A 23899-nucleotide genomic window follows, 5' to 3' on the forward strand; every position below is an offset into this window, starting at 1 on the left:
CCGGGGCAGCTAGCCTGCAGAATCCCTAGTGGGGACGTGCTGTAGGAACAGGGGCGGCTATGTGCAGACTGTGTTTTTGCTGTTTTTCAGACTCCATCGACGGGGACTTGTGCGAGGTGCAGTCAGTGTCCCGCACCATAACCTCCCCAGTGAAAAGCCCCCAAAGATACAGGCACAGCCCCTCTGTGTACCAACACCAGGTAACGCCTCTTCATGTTCATCATCATCCGTGATCAAAGTGTTACTTTACTTTGCCACTGTTGGGAGAAGTGGACTGTTTATTGATCCGGAAAGTGTGTGTGTGTGTGTGTGTGTGCATGTCTATGTCTATGTCTATGTCTATGTCTATGTCTATGTCTATGTTTGTGTGTGTGTGTGTGTGTGTGTGTGTGTCTATGTATGTGTCTGTGTGTCTGTGTATATGTGTGTCTGTGTCTGTGTCTGTGTGTGTTGCTCATGTGTCTGTGCGTTTCTGTTTTGCAGTCGATGCTGTTGGAGAGCCACCAGCAGGGGGAGCCGGCCGGGTTCATCCAGCACAGCGCCTCCTCTCCGTTTCGCGGCTCCTACAGCCCCTCCGCCCCCTCCCCCGGGCAGGGCTTCTACCCCCGCCTCTCCTCCCTCCCCCCGATCGCCCAGGATCCCTCACTGCGGCAGTCGCCAAGCCCCTCCTCCTCCTACCCCAGCCACGCCCCCAGCGGCACGGTCGGCCCCTCGGCGGACCCGGCCCTGTGCGGAGCCTCCAGGCAGATAGGGGGCGCCCCGTCGGGGAGCAGCAGCGCCGGGGGTCTGGGCATGGAGGGGCTGTACGGCGGGAGCCACCTGAAGGCCAGCCTGCTGAACAGCGGGACGCCCGTATCGAGCGGCTCGCTCTCCAGGTCCCCCCTGCTGGCTCAGAGCAACCCCAAAACAGACCCCAGCGCCGGCACCGGGGGCAGCCCCGTCCCCCACGCCTCCCGGGTGCCCCAGCAGCCCGCCGTTCGAACCTTAAGCCCCAGCAGCCCTGGGACCCGACTGCTCCCGGCCCCCAGCACCCAGCCCTACCCACAGCGAGGGGCCCCCATCAGCCAATTTCAGCACACCCAGATCCAGGGATCGGGGGTACGGACACAGTCGGGAAGCTATTAGGACCCAACCCGGAGGAGCCCTTTCCGGGCTAGTGTACAGACTTAAGGAACAAGGACTTGGCTTTAAAACCAGGACCCTTTATTATTCTCTTTCTACTTTCTTTCTTGTACCGAAACAAAAAAATAATAATAATTCAACTACATTCTACACACGGCCCCTAGCGGGTCTTGACATCATCACGGAATTCGAAGTGAAAATAAATAGACAAATACATAAGAAGGAAAAAAAAAAAAAATCATGTAGAATTTTTAAATTTCCCTTCAGTCCTCATAAGTATGTACAGAAACATGTTCGTGCAGGATACATAAACGACAAACTTGAGTACCTGTAACAAGTATCAGTACCTGTTGTTTTGGTACTTCTAAAGTGATCATGGTAAAAACACAAACTGTATTAAATGTATGATTTATTAGGTTATTGTATGATTTGGGTTTCAACCAAGTCAGTCCCACAGTAACAGCCAATGTTTTATTTGTAAATTTGAAACGTTAAAGGAAATAACGTATATTTGTATCATCCCTTAAGACGATGCGGGCGGAACAGGGCAAAGGATGTTGAAGATTGGCTTTCTGAGAAGATCATTCCATGAGATTTCCACTTTAATTTCCTTTTTTTTCCTCACGTGTATATCATAAGAATCTGGAGTCAGGATCTGTTTTTTTTTTTATTGATCTTTTATTTCACTTGTAACTATTCTAGGCTTGTTATGTTGTACTTGACTCATACAGATCTTATAATCCATGGTGCTGCAGTCTTTTTTATTTATTTTTTTTATCCATCACAATGTTCCCCACACGTAGTAAGAATTCCTTCACATCTCTGTAATTGGAAACGGGACTCGTTGGTAGTGGAGTCGTGATTGTTGCAAACCTTCTGTGTGCTGGAATGCAGGGAGAGAGCGAGGTCAAAACCAGCAAAAAAATATATATATTGCTTCAGAGTTTTATTATTGTTTGTTTGTTATATTGTTTTTTATTATTATTGAATCCTGTAGGATTTTTTTGCAGAAATGTTGGAGAATTATTGAGAGTTTCTCTTTCTCCCCTCGGATCAGCCCCTTGCATTCCGCACACAGCCTGCCCAACGGAGAAGAACGGCGTAGGAGGATGGCTGTTTTTTTTCTTTAGTTTTTTTTGTTTTGTTTTTTTTTTTGGTGGAAAAGCTGCTGTGTTTTCCTCATATTTGTGTTTTACACAAGTGCTGCTTCAAAAAAAAAAAATGTTTTTCAGTTTCCACATAATGCTGTACCTCTGTTAGGTTTCTCACCAATCGAGTAAATGAAAGAAACACAGAGAGGTCACCCAAGTCGCGTGCCATGACCGTTACCGAGAGACAAAAAAACAAAACAAAACAAAAAACCATCAAGAACTATGTAAAGCGAAGTGGTCAATGGCTGAACCAGTCAACCAACTCCTCTCCCACTCCCTATCCCCTCCCCAAAGAAGCGACCGTGGACAAAGGACTTTTTCTGACTTGTTTGGAACGGGAACAACTCGAGTACAGTATCTGCCAGAGGAATACAGTTGGTCTCACCCGCCGATCACGTGGGTTCTTGGAAGGCCAGAAAACTGACAGGTGGTCAGCTGACTTATCACATGACCTTTCCCTCTGCCTCACATAACAGATGTAAGGGTACTCACGGGTTACATGAATGTTCCTCCTAATGGAAGACTTCAAGAAAACTTGTGACCCAAAATACCAGCACCTTAATTAAAAAGCAAACATTATGTATGATCATGTGTACTTGTATAAAATGTGTTATATACTGTACCAAGAAAATATAGTACACTAAATTCGCAGCATGATTTTCTTTTCAGTCTGGCTATTGGTGGAGAGCTGAGGTTTGGATCTGTGCAAAGTGATTGCAATTATTTTGGTTGATCTTTTGGTCTGTTATTGGTGTACTGACAGTTTAAACTGGATAACTGCATTTTAAATTTTAAATAAGGTTAATTCTTTTTACACAACAGGCATAGATATAACCAGCTGTTTGGACCTTCTGAAAAAGAGAAATCCAGAGAAAAGATGTTCTACGTTTTGATAATAAAATACTCATGATAATGACATTATGAAAAGGCCAGTTTTGATATTTCATGTTTTATTGATCAGGTTATGCTGCTACAGAGATGATGACCGAAGCCCACAGAGCATTCAATTTATATGTATTGTGAGCAGTGCCAGAAATCACTCGAAAACGTATCTGTTAAAGTAGTAATTTGATAATGAAAAAAAAAATGCTAATCAGTTACACAGAAGAATGTAAAACTTGCAGAAAACGTTCGTGAGATGCTTGTCCAATGTCGTCCCACCACTGAGTTCGTCAATAATTGAATAGTTGGAAGGGAGTTGTAAGGTTGGTGGGTGTGTGATCGGCGCTCTGCAAAAAGAACCCTCGGTGTTGGGACAATTTAAATCCCCTCGGTTTAAATACCGTGAATATCTGCGAGAGAGGCCTATGCCGGAAAAGTGGATGGCAGGTTGTTACTCAGTTTAGAAAAAAAAAAGCAAATGCTAAAGATTTAGTTTCCACGAACAATACGGGATTACCGAAGCAGGGTCAAGGTGCTGAGCAATTTGTCTTCCTGCTGAGTTGACAGTCATCAAGTGAGAACGCTTGGGGGGAGAGTGGAGAGGTAATGCTTCCTGACTTGACGTAAACGGTTCTCGGCGGATATTGGACACACTCGAACGGTCGCCTGAGCCCACGTCAAAACCACTGCCTGTGCGCAGCTGTTGAGTGCTGTGCACCAGGCAGCCTCTTCCGCAATCAATCAAGTGTCCGGCGACCGTTAAATGATAAAGTGCAGTTTTTTGTCTTCGGGTGAGGGCAGAGCCGCCGCGTTACCCGATCCAGCTGTAGGCGCGACACTCTAGGTCCGGGGTTTCTCGGTAAACAACCCGATATCCACACTCCGCCGGGATCCGCCGGCACTTCTCGGGCCAGGAGGTGGGTTTCTTTGGCCTGGAAGAGGAAACGGAGCATGTTCTGTAGCAACATTGGAATACGTAAGTTCTCTTGGGCATTGTAAATTATGTTTCGCATATTTGAAAATGAGAACAATGAATCTCAGTTTAGGCGCCTCGTTAGATGTTCTGACACTCGCAAAGCTTTGTTGCAAATAGCATTTTTGCACGGTAAATTAATTGTTTTCAGTCTAGGCAGGATAACTCACGAGAAGCAGACGAAGCCATTGTCGTGACAGTAGCACTTGTTGCACCCCTTCATGAAAGTTTGTCCCGGCAGGAAGGCCTTGTCCATGTGGATACACGCACCTTATTTCACCGTTCAAGAAAGGAAATACAATATTTTGTTCAACATTGGTTTTATAGTGACGACTGCAGGATAACTTGCAAAATAGTCTCAATTTCGTTCGTAGAATTGGCCTGCACCGAGGAGGTGGTTAATTTGGCTTTAGCATTTTCATAAAACATACCTTATGCTATTTTGTTACATTACAGTACATTAATGGCATTTGACAGACGCTCTTATCCAGAGCGACGTACAACAAAATATATTCCTGTTAGATATTCCTTTCCAGCTGGACCTTATGTTACTAAACTAGCCTATATCCAATGACCAGCTTTGTTAACATCCTTTATTTAGATATTCCTTTCTATTTATACCTTATTCCAAGGAAAATACAGTCTATGGAACCAGGAGCAACATGCGACTCGGTTTCACAGCCAGCCAGTTAATAGCCCACTATCAATGTGTTTGGTTTATATATAAAATACAGCATATGATGCTGGAAGGAAGGGTGACGCATTGAATAGCCAATTTAATTGCGCGTGCTGTCTGTGACTCCTCTATCTGGACAGGATATTTGTTCATAATTGGAGTCGTGAAGGGGACTATCTATGCTATAATTAGTGTATATGCTTCCACAGGTGGACAGACCTACAGCTCAATAGGCAGTCTGTTCACTTGGCATTGGATTTCTCTGATGGGAAATGCTGTCCAAAGATGATTACGCACTTCAACCCCTTTTAGAATTACACTTCAGGAGCCAAAATATATCCTGTCGCGCTCACCGAGCAAGTCTGACCAAACCGTTTGTCCCTCTCTGTCTAATACTGAAAAGGACATTGGACACTAGGGGGCGCTTTCACATCAGACACGAGGCTTCCATGGCTCTTCCCTCAAGATGAAGTGACTCAGTGTGGACCTTTACATATCTCTTCTTCTGTTAAAACGAATTACTTCGAGATACCATCGCAAATTGTTCAGAATAGACATAATACAATGAAAAATAAACCGTTCAAGTATAATACGTACAGAACATACAAAATTATTTTATGATGATATTATATATTATTGCATGTCCTTTATTGACTATATCACATAAATAAGTCTCAGAAGTAGAAGTGTTTCCCTACTGTAGAGAATGATTGCTTGGATCTGAATATCAGTTTTGAAGCCAGCATTTCCCAAACAGCAATTCCCTTTTCTGTGAGAATATGTATATGCTTTTTCTTGTGTATTGTTATATAATTCTAAGTTAGCATGTTTAATCATCAATTTTCCTTCAGTTAATACATTATTGTTTAGATATACCATTGTTACTGGACTCTTACCTGTATAATGGTAGATGGCTGCCTGGGTCACGCTGCTAGTCCAGAGGAGGTTGAGAGACAGACAGACGGCCACCAGCAGGGCCCAGGAGCTGGGGACACGGACCGGCTCAGCCATCCCAGACAACACGCGACTTCCCCGAAGGACGAAAATGTAAAATTGTCTTTTCAAAAATCTAAAAACCCAAGTGCATCACTCGTAGATTTCCTAGAAAATATCCTTGAGAGGCATACAAAAGAGAGAAAAATGAAAAAAGGATGACTGAATGAGGCCACGGATGTGTGGTTCCACAGTAGCGGACCAGCCTCTCAGACAGACTGTCAGCGAGTGGAAGTCTTCCTTCTTACCCCTACAGCTTTGATTCCAGATGTGGAGCGTGTGCATTTATACTCTCCCAAACACCTGCCCAGCGGAGGGAGACGAGATGTCTTGAATAAAATGGTCTTAGTTCCTCTGGCTTTGTTATTCTTACCCCCCCCCCTTTTTCCATTCCCCACATCATTTCATCCCTCCCTGCCCCTCTCACCTTTGTTTTGGAGCGTTGGATTTGGTCCCGGTGAGGGAGCGGCTCTTGTAAATATTTTCATATTTCTTCTGTGTCATTGGGCGTACATGAACTAAGCACGGCATCTGGAATGTTCTGTCGGTTCAGAGCACTTGCTGTTCAGTTGGCATGTTTCGCAAGGGGTCCCTTTCCCACGCTCACAGTTCTCACTGGCTCTCAGAGCAGACTGCCGTGTGCGGCTGGTATTGCTGCCCTCTTCACAGCTACGGTGATGGAATGCATGCGTTCTTCCTCGCCTTTTGAGTGGAACCGCCAGCACACGGAGACAAATTAATTTGTCCCTGATATGAAAAAGAACTTCAAGGGATAACCTGGACATGTTTGCAACAAATGGTTTCCATATACTGCATATGGTTAATTATTTTGCCCACTGCTGATGTTCCAAACACACGCCCTCTGTACTTGCCTTGTCTAGTTTGTTCAGTAACATGTGTATTACTCTCAGCACACCTCTGTGTGTGTGTGTGTGTGTGTGTGTGTGTGTGTGTACGCATGTGTTTGTGTTGCATTTCCATGTCAATCTTGTGGCTGCTCTAAGCTCCCACCTCTCACCGGCCCCAGTGCAGATGTAGCTTGCTTTGGCACAGCCAGTCTGTGGAGATGTAGCTTGTTTTGGCCAGGCTGTGGAGATGGGGAGTAGGGGAGTGAGTCTAAGATGGTGGAATGGTAGGAAAGGGACAAGGTTACGCTCTTTGTTGGGTGCGGCGTGGTCTGGTGTGTGGTTGGGTGGTGAGTGGTCTGGTATGTGGTTGGGTGGGGAGTGGTCTGGTGTTTCCATCCCTGGCACACCCAGGGCATACCGGGCGTTTTCTTCTGTTGACTTGGAAGGTGGACGGCCAGTGGGCTGAGCCGGGCCTGCCAGCAAATAGCCGAGATGTGCCATGGAAGGATGCTATGCAATAATAAGAGCAGCATCATTCTAACCACTCTCATTCATCTGTAAATGAACATGCTAGTTATTATGACACCGTACAAAGAAAGACACTTCCTGTTCAGCTCAACAGGAGCACTTGCCTGTGGCCAACTTGCTTAATTAGACACCGTAGTCCCAGCCAACTGGAACCCTCCCTTCCCCTGGCTACAGTAGTGCCAAGTGTCCGTCACACTGTGGGGCTGCTAGTCTCAGTCGTCTTGCTGGCCTATCCTCTGTGACCTTTAATCCATTTGATCTTCATCCAAATATCCAATTTTCTTTTTCAATTCAACCAGAACACGCCGGTGGAAATGATTAGATACACCGTACACCTTGTCTACAAATCATCTCGGCAAGTTTAATGAAGAAAGTCATCATCACACCAATGAAGACCTAGAGATTCGAATGTGTCATATGTGGATTGGTTGCCCATGACAGTCATTTGTCACTATACTAGGCACTGTCTGATACATGGTTCACGCATAAATGCATTTTAGAGGACAGTAAGTTAAGTTAAATAGCAAGTTACCGACATTTTTGATGGATTTTGTTGAATGTCTTGCATCTCAAAAACGTGGTGTATACCAGATCTTTGGCACGACAACAAGGATAAAGATTAAAAATGGTACATGATTAAAAATTCTCCTTGAATGCACCTGCTCTGTTTCTGAGCTGGGCTGTTTGGAAGCCCCACCTGCTTGTTTGGAGGTAATCTCTGAGCCTGGGCTTTTCCTCTTTGACGGACTCATGCTTGCCACAATAACACATTAAGAGAAAAGAAGTGTCTCTGCTTATTATTTCTGTGTGGGCTAAGGGCTGGGGAGAAGGCCGCACAGCCCAGATTTCTGGTGAGGTTCACGGCAGTGGAATCCGGTCGGTGTTGGTGCGGTACACCAGCTGCCCTGAGCAAGAGCCAAAGTGAAAATGTCTCAACAGCGCCTCCCCATGGCGACTCGTTTATACGCTTGGCATCTTCCCGGGCCTGGATTTACTGCCCCGCTGGCAGAGGGGCGTCTGCCCGCAGAGCTGGCGTACCTCTACCCGCCACCCCATCCCTCTTCCCGCGGACTTACCGCCAGGCCCGTCTGCCGTCCGCCCCTCTCCCTCCCGGGCCTTGCCCCAACCTGCAGGAAAAGGCCAACCGCCAGACTGGCTGGACGACTGACCATCTGCGTCCCTCCTACTTCACACCCACTCTTTCCCTCTCTGTAATCCTCCTCTTCCCCCTCCCTCTGTGTCTCTCGCTCTGTCTTTACTCCCCCGTTCACTCCTCTCTCTCCCCCCTTACCTCTTCAAGCGCTTTCGCCCGACTATTCCTGGCATGCTCTCATCCTTCATCTTGTGGTGAGCGGGGTCAGAGCAGAGAGAAACCGGTAGGGATCCTCCATAGGCAGAGAGAAACGGGCACAGCGGGAACCTCTGTAAATCGGGGAGCTCGAGCTGTTCTGCCCCCTCTGTTCCCAGCGCTGGCATGCCTGGTGCCCCGGCAGAGGCGGGGGGGGGCTCTGTGTGTGGGGACCCCAGGCCTGGGGGGAGAGCAAGGTTCACCCCCATTTATTCTGGGAAGGGGGGAGATGGCCAGGCTGGGAGACGCATCACTCTGAAGGCTGCGGTCATTACCCCCACAGTCCAGGTCAGTGGAGGGAAACACAGATCACATCTGATGTAAGATACTGCCTAGCCCCTCCCCCACCTCCCCGTGTCTATAAATAGCCAGCGCTAGCCCATCCACTGGAGTGGAGAGATTTGTGTGGTTTGCCAGGCTATGTTTTTTTTTCTTTCCAGAACGTTGGGTTTCATGTTGATGAGTTTAGCTAAAAAACAATTTGTTCACCCCCCCCCCCCCCCAGCTCTGTCTTTTCTTGTTTGCTCTTGCTATGTGGAGAGTTTTGAAAGAAAGCAGGGAAATGATTGTTTTCTGAACACAACAGCTGGACTTGTGGCGTCCGCCGTGTGCTGTGCTGCATTAAGTGCCAGTGCATAGCACACTGTTTGTTAATTAGGTTAGTTCAGTATACTAATCAATTCAATGTAATGAAAGGAGACCTAGGGGGGTTCCTCTGAAATAGTTACTGCAGATTACCTTACAATTATCACTCAATATGAACCTATAATTGTTGCATGAAATTATTTTTTTTCAGGGGAGATTTCTGAGAATTTCAACAAAATTCTTGGGTTTCATTTTGTTATAAAATAATCTGGGCCAGATATACTAAGCCAGGGCACATATAACAAATTCTGCCCAGAAAATATGCGTTCAAACTGGTGTACGGGGCTAGAACTGCAGTTGTTAATGCAGTACTCTGTGATTGATGTGATTACTCTGGCTGTTGGTGCAGTACTCTGTGATTGATTTGATCACTCTGGCTGTTGGTGCAGTACTCTGTGATTGATTTGATCACTCTGGCTGTTGGTGCAGTACTCTGTGATTGATGTGATCACTCTGGCTGTTGGTGCAGTACTCTGATTGATTTGATCACTCTGGCTGTTGGTGCAGTACTCTGATTGATTTGATCACTCTGGCTGTTGGTGCAGTAATCTGATTGATTTGATCACTCTGGCTGTTGGTGCAGTACTCTGTGATTGATGTGATTAAACTCTGGCTGTTGGTGCAGTACTCTGTGATTGATGTGATCACTCTGGCTGTTGGTGCAGTACTCTGTGATTGATGTGATTAAACTCTGGCTGTTGGTGCAGTACTCTGTGATTGATGTGATCACGCTGCTGTCGCTGATGCATTTGATGGTGTCCCTTCTTTCCAGAGCCAATGAAACTATGCCAGCCATTACCGTTCCGGTTTAGGATGCGCCAGCCATTACATTACATTACATTCCATTATTGGCATTTGTCAGATGCTCTTATCCAGGGCGACATACAGTTGATTGGACTAAGCAGGAGACAATCCTCCCCTGGAGCAATGCAGGGTTAAGGGCCTTGCTCAAGGGCCCAACAGCTGTGCAGATCTTATTGTGGCTACACCGGGATTTGAACCACCGACCTTGCGTGTCCCAGTCATGCACCTTACCCACTATGCTGCAGGCCGCCCACAGCCCTACTCACACATCCAAGATGGAACTCAATGGTGGGCCTGTTTTTAATATCATGTGTGATTTACACATGTATGTTAGCCTGATGTCAAGTGTAAAAGAAGAAACAAACCAAGTATACTTGGCCAAAAATCTGATCCAAAGTGCCTTGGAAATGATATCTCATCAGATTTGGACACAAAGACCATCAATGAAACATATACTTAAGCTGTTGTTTTCTCTCAATTTCCTATGCTGTTCTTTCCCATCTTAAAAATGACATTCCAGCACAATGAGGCCCTTTCTGCAACAGAACAATGCAGCCCAGACATAGCTGCACACCTCTGTGATTACTGACACTGGCCATTCATTTCAACACTCGCTCTCATCCAGCACAGAGGGGAACCTGCTCCAGCCAGATATTATTCTCAATATGTAGATCACTATTTGCGTACAGTGTTTGTGCATCAGGATTCATTTATGCCTTCATCACGGAGAGAGGGAACTAGCAAAGTGTGTGTCGTGAAGAGATAAAGCAATAATTAAATTCTGCATTCTAACTGCTCCCGCATCTGTGATGAATTTGCTCGGGAGATTTTGGTGCAGTGACAGGACTTCGGTCCCTTGCAAACCCATGGAATGTTAAATTAATTATATTAATAGATAGAGCTCAATCAGATTTCATGTCTTCTCAATTTAACTCATAAACTTTGTTTTATTAGACCGTTTCCAGTTCAGCACTGCTATGATGGGATTACGTTGTTATTTTTTAAGGCATATTTCCGATCAACAAACAGCTCATTCAGTGTCCCATAATGTCACTGCAGTGCACTTCTGTAAGTCACAATATTGCAATCTTGTTCCAAAATAGCCCAGCATATTTTAGCTGCTAAAGCACAACATCGGTTATGAGGAATTTCAATATACATACTTTCATTTATTTATTTTTCTTAAAAAAACAAAACAACAACAACAATGTATATGTGTTGAGTGACGACATCTGCCCCATTTGACTTTCCAGTGAAAATCTTGCATAAACATTCCCATTTCATCACACCGAGAGACATAACATCAAGAAAAGAAAAAAACAATATCAACTTAAATGCTTAAATGAAGTATGTTCAAATAAATATCAAAATAATGTAGAACTGTCACACAGGTTTTTTTTTTCTTTTTTTCACTATCTCATATTGCCTCATAAAAACCAAAATGAAGTGCCATTTTCACATCAGAAATTTGGGGGAAGAAAGAAAGAAGAGTGCAGAGATTTCTCTTTTGTCCTGGGTAGCAATGGCAAAGCCGCAGTGGATTCCTTCACACCCGAATGTCTCCGGTGTGCTGAACATGAAAAATGTACCGTAGGTTCTGGAGCCACTGAGCAGGGTTAGCATTATCAAAATATTATTTCTGGCACGTCTGTCTGACTTGTACCAGCCACTTTTACGGCACTTTTACTGAGCCTTGAGAAAGCACGTTCCCTGTCAGAACATTTTAATGTTCTGTTTAAGTCCAGCCGTTTTAGAACAGAAACGGCTGAAATTCAGACAAGGCTTCCGGTTAGGGGGCTCCTCCTGAGGACCTGCTTTTATAGGCTGACGGGCGTGTTGCATTTGTGGTCGCCACAGGTCACAAGACGTCATACCAGCCAACAGCACCGTAAGCACACCGTAAGCACCATGAGCTGAACTGATGTGTGCTTTTGTGCATCTGATAGTCTGCACCCCTAATCTACACTCCTGTGTGTGTCTTATGTGACCTGGGGTCTGATGTCTGCCCGCCAGACAGCAATGAATTGTTCAGCATGGTACTGGCCAAATGTTTTATGATACACTACAGATGCTGTCCTATATTACTTACCCATATATGACAATTAAGCGATTCCATCTGAATGCCGTCATTATGATGTATTTGTGTATTACATCTTTAATTATAGTTCAGATAGGACATTGATATACTATCATTCCCCATGACTACTGTAAATAGACAAACCTATGATTATTTAATAAGTGAGGCCCATAGTTAAAACTGCAGATGGTAATTACAGAATAGCACCTTTAATTCTGTGAAAAGTCATTAAAGCAGGAATGACTGCTATCAGTGCTCCCAGTGGACACAATGATTCTCTCCTGTATCTGTGTGGAAGTTCATTTTCTGAGCTGAAGGGAAATGTATGGATAATCTATAACCTCCACATCCATCACATATCTATTCAAAGTAATATAAATAACTATAATAACACACATTTCATGTCAGACATAAATTCTGTATTCAAAATAATAGTATGGGTGTGGTCTGGACTGCCTCACCACCTCACCTCCCTGAAGGAGGGTGACTGGGTGAGGGGTAAGGTTGGTAGAGGGATAAAAATAGCAAGATGCTAACTCCACATTGAAAGACCCCTGGCCGGGCTTTGAACCATTGACGTTGTTGTTGCAAGGAGGTGGTGAAAGATGAAACTATGGGAGGAGATATGCAATGAGACAATAAATAAAAAACAAATAAACAATAAATAATAATACATTGAAATCCACCCATTCAATCCCCACATAGGAATAAATGGAAATGCTTACACTGATATACGTTGATATTGCAATGCATTTGATTTCTCTAATTTAGCTGATGCTTAATACATACCATAATAACACCATTCGATGTAGTTTGATTTACCTTTACAGTCACTTTAATAAAATGGCCCCAGACATATAGGGTCGTCAGGGCAATGATGTCACAAACGGATGCTACAGTCGAATTTCAAGGATTGACTTTTTTGATAAAAACATAATGTGTGAAAAAGAACAAAACGGGTCAGAGTGGGGGGAAAGCAGACTAACTTGCATCTTCTCTTGCATTACCCTCCTCTGAGAACTAGCCCAGATCATTTAACACTCAGTTTGGACCTGTCACTCAGTTGAACGAAAGCATTTCTAAAAAGCATTCCTCATGGTGCGTTGGGCATGTGGTCCACTTTTAGAAGGTAATGGATGAAGATGAAAGCAGTTAATCCAAACACTATTAATACTCATTTGAAAACTATCAAACGTATGCATTTACAAGGTCTCACTGACAGTGACCCTTGACACGGGTTCGAGGAGTTTGGACAGTTCCGGAAATTGGGTGGGAGAGGCGGGGGTTACCAGTTGACTATAATTTCTGCTTTTTGTTCTTCTCTTCGTGCCTCCATCAACTCCTCTTCCTCTGTTATTTGCTACAGCTCCTGTGAAGAGTCATCTCTGGGACCTGGACTGTGTGTAAGGGCTACACGCAGGGTCCTCTCAGGAGGAGAGATATAAGCACCATGCAGAGGAGTTTACCATCTGAAGAGGTAATCCTGTTCCAGCAGACGTTTCAAACAATCCTGTGTTTTTTCTGAAAAGGTGATGTGGTTTCCTGTCCACTTAAAGTGGATCTTAAAAAACCCGGGGCAGGCTTTCCAGTTATCTCAAGTAACACTTCAACAAGTAACACTTTGTCTACGACAAACTAAATCAAAATATTTCATCAGAATACCATCCCATGTCTCTGACATTTACATCATTTAATATGATCTAAAGCTGAAGGTCTCACTCTTGGGAGTAAGGGGAAAATATTAATTTCATTTCAAAGTAAAGTTACCTGCCATATCAGATGACTCCTCTGAAAAATGTTATTTCCTTAAAGGTTATTAACACTACATTACTATCTAGCCAGTAGCAGGATTTGAGGGATATGTTTGAGCCGTTTTGCATTTGAAAACAATCATTCATTTCTTTAATATTCTTTTTGTAAACATTTTCAGGCAGGGGATAAACCCATATGTTGCACCTTTTTTGGAGAGCTGCATTGTTCATATCGAAACCATACATTTAAGAATATACAACATACATCCTGTTTTCTGTCTCATTCTCTATTTGACAGGAGATTAAAATATAGATCAGCTTTGGAATTGCAGGACATGGGGTTTGCTTTTTACCCTTTGACGTACTATTAATTATATTCTCAGTCATCTCTTTTATTGTCTGTACTACTGTGATAGCCTGTCAGATTTAATTAAATACAGTTGTTCAAATCTCACTTAAAGTTGTTGCACATTTTATTAACACAACTTGTATATTTTGAAGAGGGAAAGGGCCTGTCCTAATAACAGATCACAAGGACCCACAGGTGAGCCAAAACTTGCTCCAGGAAACCTACGTAAGTGACAAGGCAGTTTCTGGGCATTAATACTTACACCTGTGGCTAATACCCCTGCCCTCTAACCATAGCAGGCCAACACACTCTAGGTGTTCTGCTGCAATGTGGACTCGCATAATTTCATCCTGAATTTACTTTTTAAAAATATTTGTATACATTGCAGTTTCCTGAGAGATTGCTATGATCTACAAATATATGTAAATATGTATTCATACCAACTTATACTAAAGCTGTTTGAGTTGTGATACATGGTCTACACCAGGGATAGTCAAATCTGGCCCTCGGTGCCTGTGGTGTTGCTGGTTTTCATTTGTCCGCTGTAATCAGGGACTGCTTTTAACCAGATGCACCAGGTGAGTGTAATCTCTGACTGTCCAGCTGACCTTGAGGGCAGGATTTGAGTATTTGTGGTCTACACTAAGGGCTAATTCAGTGATTTGTTAAATGCTGAGGTCTGGTAACTCAGGAATAGGACAAAATCATTCCTCCGTTTGCGGATGGTTTGCTTAAATTTTCAAAACCATTAATGAATATAAGTTCAGGCCTTTCCGATCGATTTTGTCTTCTAGAAATGTTAAATTGCATCTCTGTTTATAAAAAGCTAGATTTCTTTTGTTGTGTGTTCGATGCAACAGCTAACCATGTTACAACGACACAACAAACTCTTACACTAATACAAAATTGTCAAAAGTTATCAAAGATTTATTTACTCACTGGCTTTCATTCCCCAGTTGTTTTTTCTTTTTTTCTGTTTTTGGTTGTGGACTTATTGTAATGGGGTCTTCAAATGGAAACGACAGTAAAATGCGTGGCACGGATGGGTTGCTCTCCATGGCACATTCCTCTGAACCACAATGAACAGGAAACTAAGTAATAACACCACTGTCTACACTGAAACAATTAAGAGTAATTCTAAAATCACAAACATCGAAAAGATGACGTACTGCTTCTTAAGGGCGAAACTGCTATGGAGATGCCACGCCATACCACAGATCTGGACAGCACAGTGTATAACGGTGTGAGACAGCCATTGTTTGGGCCATTACTGTAACATACTCCCATGCACATTGCTTCAACTGCAGAGCAGAACCACCTCATCTTCACAGCCTGAGTATAATGCAGCATGCAGGGCAAAAAAATAAATAAATTAGAAATTAGAAAAACACAAGATCATAGTTTGTTGGGGAGAAGGCATTTTCTCCCTCAGTGCACCCCATTTAAAGCATAGGAAATTAACCAAATGAAACGCAGTCGAACCAAAAGTCTAAGGAATGAGTCGAAGCAGTCAGAGGGCATTCTGGGAAGGACCCCTGCCGATGTTGCTTCTGTTGATCTCGAGCGGCGAGGTCGGGTCTCTCTCACGCCTCCCTGTACCCGCAAACATCGTCCTTTGTCAGCTTCTTTCCTGGGGTCGAGAGGTCTTTACCTCTCGGATCAGGTGGTGTTGCGGTCTTTACAAGAGACACAATTAAATCTCTTGAGTTGAAATTCTGCACTTGATCACGTGACCTGCGGGGGGCGGCTCATGGCCGAAGGGTGAGGGACAAAAGGTGGAGCAGTTAACCCGTACAGTCTTTACCCTGTTTCCTCAAAAACGTAGTATTTACAACCTTGCTGTCCTCTCCTCAAAGTCTGCGCAAGTAAAACCACATGTACAAAGGGGGACGTGATCAGTCTTTCATCTGGAAACAGTGCTCTCCAGAACTACACCGTGTGCTGCAGTGCTGTACAGAACTCTGTGTTGTTATCTTCTCATCTTCTCACGTCTCTGGAGCAGCGCGCAAGTTTACCATGATACTTATGCACGTAATTCGATTCTTCTTTTTTCGGAAAGCTGAAGTGATTTAATTTCCACCATAAAAGAACTGAATAAATCAATAAAAATAACTCAAGATTTAATAATTAAATACTGCTGTTGCAAGCATAAACATCTTCAATATCATAATGAAAAGTAATTTTAATAATATATTATAATTTATTATTTTTCCCAGAGGTGTTGATTTTTGTAAAGCTGCAGTGGATTATTTTTTAAACTTTTTTTAAATGTTTTTTTTTTCTTCAAACAGATGTATTTTTCGTATTTTTTCTCTTGTTAATCGGACTCCATTCCACTTCTATATTACAAACGGCTGTGCGCACAGCCTCCAGGTTGAGGTGGGATATTTGACCTGAAGAACAGAGGGTAAAGGAGGTGGAGGAGGAGGAGGAGGAGCAGGAGGTGGGGGGGTCAACCTAGTGGAACCGCTGGACTCCGAACCTCGGGTCCTTGCTGTCCCGGATCTCAATCTGGGAAGACAGGGAGAGAAAGGAGAGCGGAATGAACGGGCAGGAAAGGCCTGGCGGGAATGCGGGGGTGGGGTGAGGGGTGAGGGAGGAGGGAGGGAGGTCGGAAGGGCACACGGACTGTGTCGGGTGTGACTTTTACATGATCTTAGAAATAAAGGTGCAAAAAGTGCCACAAATGGTTGTCGCTGGGGTGGTACCCTACAGGCACATAAAATCGTACCCTTAACCAGCAATATATCATTAATTTGTACATTCTTTGCATGGAAGACTTACTCATTTGTTCCTAAAAGAGAACATTACTGTACTTTCAGGGTACATTTGGGAATTTGATCCTTGAGCAAAAATGTACCTCCACTGTCACTTTTTTGTGACATTTTATTTCTGCTTCCTATGTTCTCCACAGCTTATTTGTTTTTAAAAATCCTGGTGAGATATTATTTTCCTTTTTCTTTTTCTTTTTTTTTTCAATCTTAATTTTTTTTCTCATTCTCATTCCTTCTCAAGACCAACTGGGTGCGTGGCGCCAAGATGACTAGTGTGAAATATGACAAATGAAGGATACATGGTTTGTGTTGCATATGATAAGAAGTCATGGTGTGGCAAAACTCCTTTTTCCTTTACAGTTTTATCTGTGCTAAGTAGCTACAAGGTTTGGATTAATGGATTAGCAAAACAAATGAGAACAACATCGGCTGTGGTTGATCATTTTTTCATCTAGCAACAAAAAGAGGCAAGAGTATTTCACCAAATAAGCATTTTAATTTGTTTAATTAATGTTACAATAAAAATATTTTTACAAGTGATAAATTAAGTGATAAGTTCGATATGGCACAAAATAAGCGGCCTAGCTACATGACTGCAAGGGGCAGTAAGACTCAAGATGCAGGATTCAGTCAACTTTTGTCCTCAACTTCCACTCAACCATTTTGTTTTCTTCAAAAGCAGTTTGGTTTAGTAATTAAGGAAATAATGTGATGAATGTGATGTTATGAAGAAAGTTTAATTTGTGCATTTATTTTTGCATTAATGATAGGAACAAATGTTGACTGAATCCAGGCAATTTAGCTTTGTTAGCAAGTTGAAAATACTGGTAAACAACACATTTTCAACAACACAAATGAATGATGAGAAAATGAGTTAATATTTCATCCTGTTTATGAGCAAATGGCAACACTCAACTGGAGAAACTATATTATTTCTTGCAATTGTATGGTGGAGTACAGAGTCCAAAACATTTTACACCTCTATTACAGCAAGTACTTGAAATTATAATCAGGTAATACATGGATAATCAAGCACCATAACTGTATCATACCTATTTTTTAATAATTACTGATATTTAGTCAGACATGAATAAATATCATCAATGTATTATTAAGGAGGAGGCAGAGTTGGCAGACTGGTGTACTATGCTGTACATGGCATTGTTAAAAAAAAAGAAATAAAAACATATGTACATGTATGCAGACAGACATACACAAACGCATACATAAAACACAGCAACGTGGCTGTTTTCTCAATATGGCAACCCTAGTGTAGTCTTTAACAATATATTTACCGACGTAGAAGGACTAATTGTTGTTGGCACAGGATTCGGTGAAAAGCCAGTGTTCTCTGTGGGCACGGATGGAAGCAGGGAGAATAATGAACGTATGGCTCTGGGGGTGGCGTGCTCGGATTTGACATGAGCGGGTGGCAGGAGGAGCGTCAGGCGGGCTGGATCTGGAAGATGTCTTTGCCAGATTAGCCAGGGACTCTTACAGAGCTAGGGCTACGGGTTAAAAAAGCCCCGACAAGCTAGATTCTCCAAGCTGGCTGTCGGGGTCCAGTAGGACAGCTGGTGTTCAGTCGTCTCCTCCAATCAGGGCTGATTTAAACCTGGGACACCGCGTGGGCTAAATCCCTGGCCAATCAGTGGCGTTAATCAACCGATTAACTATCAGGTCCAACCTGCAGTAGCGGTGGCCTGGAGAGGCCCCGCTCTAGATCCTGCACTGTACTGGGTGTGTTGGGGTATCTGTGGAGCAGGGCCAGGGCGAGATTTGGCAAAGACCAGTCATGTCGGCGTCTGCAGGGGCTTTGTGTTTACAAGCTTCCTGGGCCTAATAATGGCTGTGTCTCTTTCAGGTGACTCATCCCTAATGCATGCCACTTTCACACAGAATAACGTTTAAAAAGCTGAAATCAATCACGGCCCCCAACGGGAACACGTGGGGCGAGCGGGAAGAGGGAATTGTGGGGAATCACAGTGCTGTTAGTCTGTTCTGTTCACTCCCTGTGCCCCGGTGGGTGCAGTAATGCTGCACTAAGGCATCGCACTCCTCTGCATACCGTGTGTTGCTGGAACCCCACCTGAATTACCACTCCCACCCACCACCAGTCCTGTTTGACTTTCCCAGGACATGGCTTCCGCTAGGGGTAACATTTACACACACGGCAAAGAAAATCTACTCCGAAACATTAGCTTCCTTGAGACACATTCCTCATTGTTTTTCTTCTTAGTGTGATGTCGGTCCTGTGGAAATAACTTTCAGGCAAAACCAAACGTTCTTTTTGCGGCAGCTGCTAATGGGAATGGGGAAATGCTGGCTCTGCCTAATTTAGCAAAGAGCAGATTCATTACTCCGCGGGCTGCAGGCTGTAGTTCTCACTGAAGTACATGTCAGTAAGAAGAGGGCAGAAGTATTCACCTGTCAGTGGTAAACAATTATAAAATAGGCTATGTCTGGTTTATGAAATGCAAACCTTTTAAGCTTTATGAATACTGAGAGTGGATGGCCATCAGTGTCATCGGCTTTAAAAGATGGTGACCCTGGATTCAGCCTTCTGAGAGCCTGGAAAATAACTTCTGCCATTTAATAAATATTTTAAGTTGCGTTTTCGGAAAAGTATATTTTGACAAGGGCCGTTTCTGCTAGGCCAAAGTGAACATTATCTCTTTAGTATTTCCCTCTGCAAGAATCTCTCGTATGTTCTGAGACTGGCTGTTTGAACGTTCTTCCCAAAAGTGACAAAGGCCTCACAGAGAAAGCAGGAAACCTGTTACTTTATTTAAGCAAGGCAGTTATGTGTGGAAAATGTTTAGTTATAAAGTTGTTTGAGTACAAGCCATTCAACCCATCTAGGTTTGTCATTTTGCCTCGGCTATAGAGATTATCAGGCACCATGAGAAACCTGCTTATGCACAACAACAGGGCTCTCAGCTTCCATTACAAATCCACAGAAGTTATTTTATGTCATAATAATATTTGTTTTGTGTTAACTGCTCATTTATATGTGTTTTATGCCATGTCAGTGACATGGCTCAGCTTGAAATAGCTTCAGTAATTCATGTTATTAATCTGTTAAAGTCAACTCTCAATCTGAAGTTTCTTTATTACTTGTGATAACTGAAAGTTATAAGCCCTCCGTTGTTACTCAACACATGAAGCACTTAACAATTAGCTGTAATATTTCTGGATGTATGAAAAATTCGGAATAAAAAATTTTCACACATTTCAATTTCCAATGTAGTTTGCGCTTCAGAGTATGACATTTAAATGGCACATTTCCTATTCAAGTTAATTAACATGAATGAGGGCAGTGCTTCTAATGGCAACTCCCAGAGTACCCCTGGATCAGGACTGGGCATGCCTTCACAACACTCTTGTGAATTTTTCACTGCTTGCTCATCCAAAATGTCAACGGAAGCAAACATGTCCCAGGTTTCAGAAATAATTATTGTAGGTATATATTCATTATGCCACCATTACCAATGTTCTCAACAGCAAGTACGTCTGTAATATGTTCATGTTACCCCCCAGCCTGCCCCCTCAATATTGTCCTGTACTGCACTTATTCTCTTAGCCTCCATGGTTCCTCTTTAGTATTGTAAATAGTACTTTGGTACAGGTCATCTTGCGGGCAATTGATGGACCAGCGGGAGTCGCTAGTGAGCACTGAGATGCTGTAATCTCCCCGATTCAAAACCTGACTGTTCAGGTATATTTATAAAGCCTCTGAAACAATTGCAAAAAAAAAAATCTATACTTGAAAGATTCTTTTTTTTAGTGAGTAAAAATGACTTGTACTTCTGATACTACTTGTCCAGTCAGTGCCCAGCATTGATGCGTTGTTAAAAACCTTTTATTCAAATGTTCCCTCCCATCCTCTTACTTTCATTATCCAGTCCATATTTTTAAATATCATTTAAAAATCAATTCACTGATGGAAAAATTCCTCTCTCACACTACTTTACCCATTTAGCGATAATGTAGCCACCACAGTTTTGGCAAAACGACGTAGTCTGCAATCATATAATTGCAATCAACAATAGACACTCTACAGCATTTACTGTGTACCTTCATGACCACATTTTGCATGTGCAACCATTTCAGCTATAGTAAACAGTCAACCAAAAAGACAAACCATTAAGCTTAAAAAAGACGAGTGCTAGAAAATGTTTAATGCTATCTAGTTAGCTGAACTATGCATTTTGCATCATTGTACAGCCTCGCTTGTTAGGCAGACATGCATGTTATTAACTGTTCAGGCATAGATATGTGCTTGAAAGGAATACACTATGGATACTCGTTGAATGTGGATATCACCCATGCATTAGTTTCCAGTTTGGGGAAAGAAGACATGAATGGGGTGGCGTGTCATTGGCAGTGCTTGTCGATTTTGTTCCTTTTTGAAATGTAAACAGGAGCCTCGCGTTGACGCCGCTCGCCGGCTTGCGGTTCGACTCGAACGGTTTATTCTTCCGCAGGCGGACCCAAAGTTCCCGGGCGCGATCTCCCCGTCGATGCCAAAGAGGCCGTAATCTTGGCGGGCTACAGATTGGGTTGCATGGCAACCACGTGAAAGTTTTGCTTTCTCCACGTGGCGTCGCGCGGCAGGCTGTTTGTCTGATACGGAGGGCGCGGCTGAAAAAAGGAACAAGCACACAGACGGTTTCCCCCCCTCTTCACCACACGCACCGCTACAGAAGCCACAGACAGTCGCGGCAGAAACCGGATCACAAACTCATGCTGGGGAAACATGCAGATGGGCCGCTGCTGTAGGTGTGATGGGGAATCCGTCCTGAGGACAGAGGAAGCTCTTATCCCCTCCGTAAGCCCCTCTCTGTTTCTCAAAGATCGTTGTCTCTCCTTCAATGTGGGGAAAAAAGCCTTTGGTCTAGTTTTGGCCCAAATTCATTAATTGGATTAAGCCTAAATTGTTTAGTCAGCACATATAGATTGGAGAGGTTGTAGTTAAGGCTTAAATCTATAGATACAGACTGGTCCTCCCTGTTGAAATGTACAGCTGCTTCTGTGTTTGTTTCGCTGTTTGTACTTTGTACTCTTTTGCCCCCTCGTTCTCGGCCAATATCAGACTCATCGGCTGTTTCTTGCTGATGCTTGTGCTTGAAAGTGGCTCAGATTCAATCACAATTTTTCTTTAACCTTTCTTTAACAATTAAAGACGATTGTTGATTTGTTCACTCTGTCTCTCTTGGTGTGGTCATGGATCACCAAATCGACTTGCCAAACTGTGTTTGTGGGGAAAATAAAACAGGCATGAATTTGTTCAGCAATACAGGCCGGTGTGATAACTGTGTTTTGTATGTTTTATATATTAATTTTGTGAAAAATAAAATTGTACCTATGAAAAAATATGTATTTTTTCCAGTGATGCAAAAGGTTATATTGCTTGCTTCTAATCAGTAACCAGTAATTTAATCTCATAATTTATTTGTCAGCGAGCCAGGCCATAATCGTAGAGCAGCACTTTTTTGAGCCTCTTATCAGTGACTCATTACCCAACAGGGTCTCTTTAAATTGTGAGAATGCATTCCCCCACAGTCCTGCAGAGAGAAAGGAGAGCCCTCGTGTGATGTGTGTTCCTCGATCTGGCATTTACATTCCACACGGCGTGCCCCCATCCTTCGGGAAGCGCTTTCGCCCAGAGGATCTTAAATACAACATGTCACGGCCTGGTGTTCTCCTGCTCCCCTCTCCCGTCTCTCAGACACGGCAGTGGGGGTCTCTGGCGTGGCCTGCTGAACTGGCTCATGAGCTCTTCATCTCACGAGCAGAGCAGAGGGTGACGGGTTAAAATCCAACATGACACCGAGTTAGCCACGGCCATCACACACAAACGGAGCAAGGAGCCACACGCAAATACACACCCAGACCACAGAAGCTGTGCATCATCAGGACAGGGCCACAACATCGTTCGAAGAACAACCACGAAAAACCACACAACACTTTCAGACTTACCCTGGACACGGCAAAATCTGCAAAGACAATAGAAATTATGTTTTAGGTTATTTACATTCTATAACAGGAAATATTTTCTCAATTTCAACTATCCAAATGTTATATATTATTTTCTATTTTTACTGATGCAGAAATAGCATCTCTAAAAATCATGATCTAGATATTTGGTGAACTACAAATTATGCTAAAACACTGAGATATACAAATATTCACTGAGATGCATTTTGGCATTCTCTCTGACTACACCTAACTTTCCAGGTGGTTCCGAGATGTTCTTTAAAAAAAGTACCTTTGCCATTTTGACATCTAGAGAAACAAGGGACATTCAAAACCTCCTCACTTTTTATTAAGGATGAAATATGAGGCCTTTAGTGGCTTGGACAACAAGTGCATATGCTGTATAAAATGTAGGATTTAGGAAAAAAGTTGAATACTTAATACTATAATGTCTTCCAATAAATGATGTCCCACACTATGAAAATGTCTCTTGTGTGTCTTAATTGATTCTCTGCTATAATTACACTAAGTAAAATTCCTGCGTGTATAAGTATATCCTATATGCAGCCTTTTTGTTTGAATCTCAGGTGAAACTAATTGTTAATCCTGGGGGATATTGAGTGGATGGCTTCAATAGGATTTGCAAAGCCAATGAAATCCTGTCAAAAAAACGCCTATTCCCATGGCAACGCTCATCAGACAGAGGCTGGGGCTGCAGGACAGCTTCCTGGGACTCATCCGTGATTCATTTATCCCATAATGCCCCTTGGGAATGCATTGTTGAACCAGTTTTTTTTACTCCATTTCTTTCTGGAATGGTTGTACTTGTAGCTCTAGCTTGTGTTGCTGGAGCCTGCAGGGTGCCAACTACAGTTAATTCTCTGCATCCCCTCAGCTGAGCTGAGCTCTGGAGAAATGCCCTTCATGCACACCTGGTGCAGGTGTACGCCAGACCATATGTGCTCCCTGGTGTGAGATAAGAGTTCTTACAGTCTGCCT

The 23899-nt window shown here is 43.3% G+C and overlaps 2 protein-coding genes and 1 long non-coding RNA gene across 4 annotated transcripts in view; 2 read left to right on the plus strand and 1 right to left on the minus strand.

The window, feature by feature from the left end:
- Positions 1–3201, plus strand: part of setd5 (SET domain containing 5) — a 40236-nt gene extending 37035 nt beyond the window's left edge. Inside the window, exons 23-24 of the mRNA XM_061219904.1 lie at positions 91–200; positions 484–3201. Of these exons, the coding sequence (XP_061075888.1) occupies positions 91–200; positions 484–1125 (752 nt within the window). The 3' untranslated portion in view covers positions 1126–3201. The remainder of the gene's footprint in view (positions 1–90; positions 201–483) is intronic.
- A 538-nt stretch (positions 3202–3739) lies between these two features.
- Positions 3740–22195, plus strand: LOC133110746 (uncharacterized). Its single transcript, XR_009704907.1, has 3 exons — positions 3740–4131; positions 13414–13524; positions 21409–22195. It is a non-coding gene; the product is annotated as an uncharacterized LOC133110746 (long non-coding RNA).
- lhfpl4a (LHFPL tetraspan subfamily member 4a) overlaps positions 16530–23899 on the minus strand; it is a 42541-nt gene continuing 35171 nt past the window's right edge. Inside the window, exons 3-4 of one of the 2 annotated variants that reach the window (XM_061221032.1) lie at positions 22904–22920; positions 16530–16658 (exon numbers count right to left, since the gene is read on the minus strand). In XM_061221032.1, coding sequence (XP_061077016.1) covers positions 16605–16658; positions 22904–22920 — 71 coding nt within the window. In that variant the 3' untranslated portion in view covers positions 16530–16604. Of the gene's footprint in view, positions 16659–21232; positions 21566–22903; positions 22921–23899 lie in introns of those variants that run through there. The other variant, XM_061221031.1, reaches the window with a different exon arrangement.

Source organism: Conger conger, chromosome 14 (genome assembly GCF_963514075.1).
Source record: "Conger conger chromosome 14, fConCon1.1, whole genome shotgun sequence".
In the NCBI taxonomy this organism is placed as follows: domain Eukaryota; kingdom Metazoa; phylum Chordata; class Actinopteri; order Anguilliformes; family Congridae; genus Conger; species Conger conger.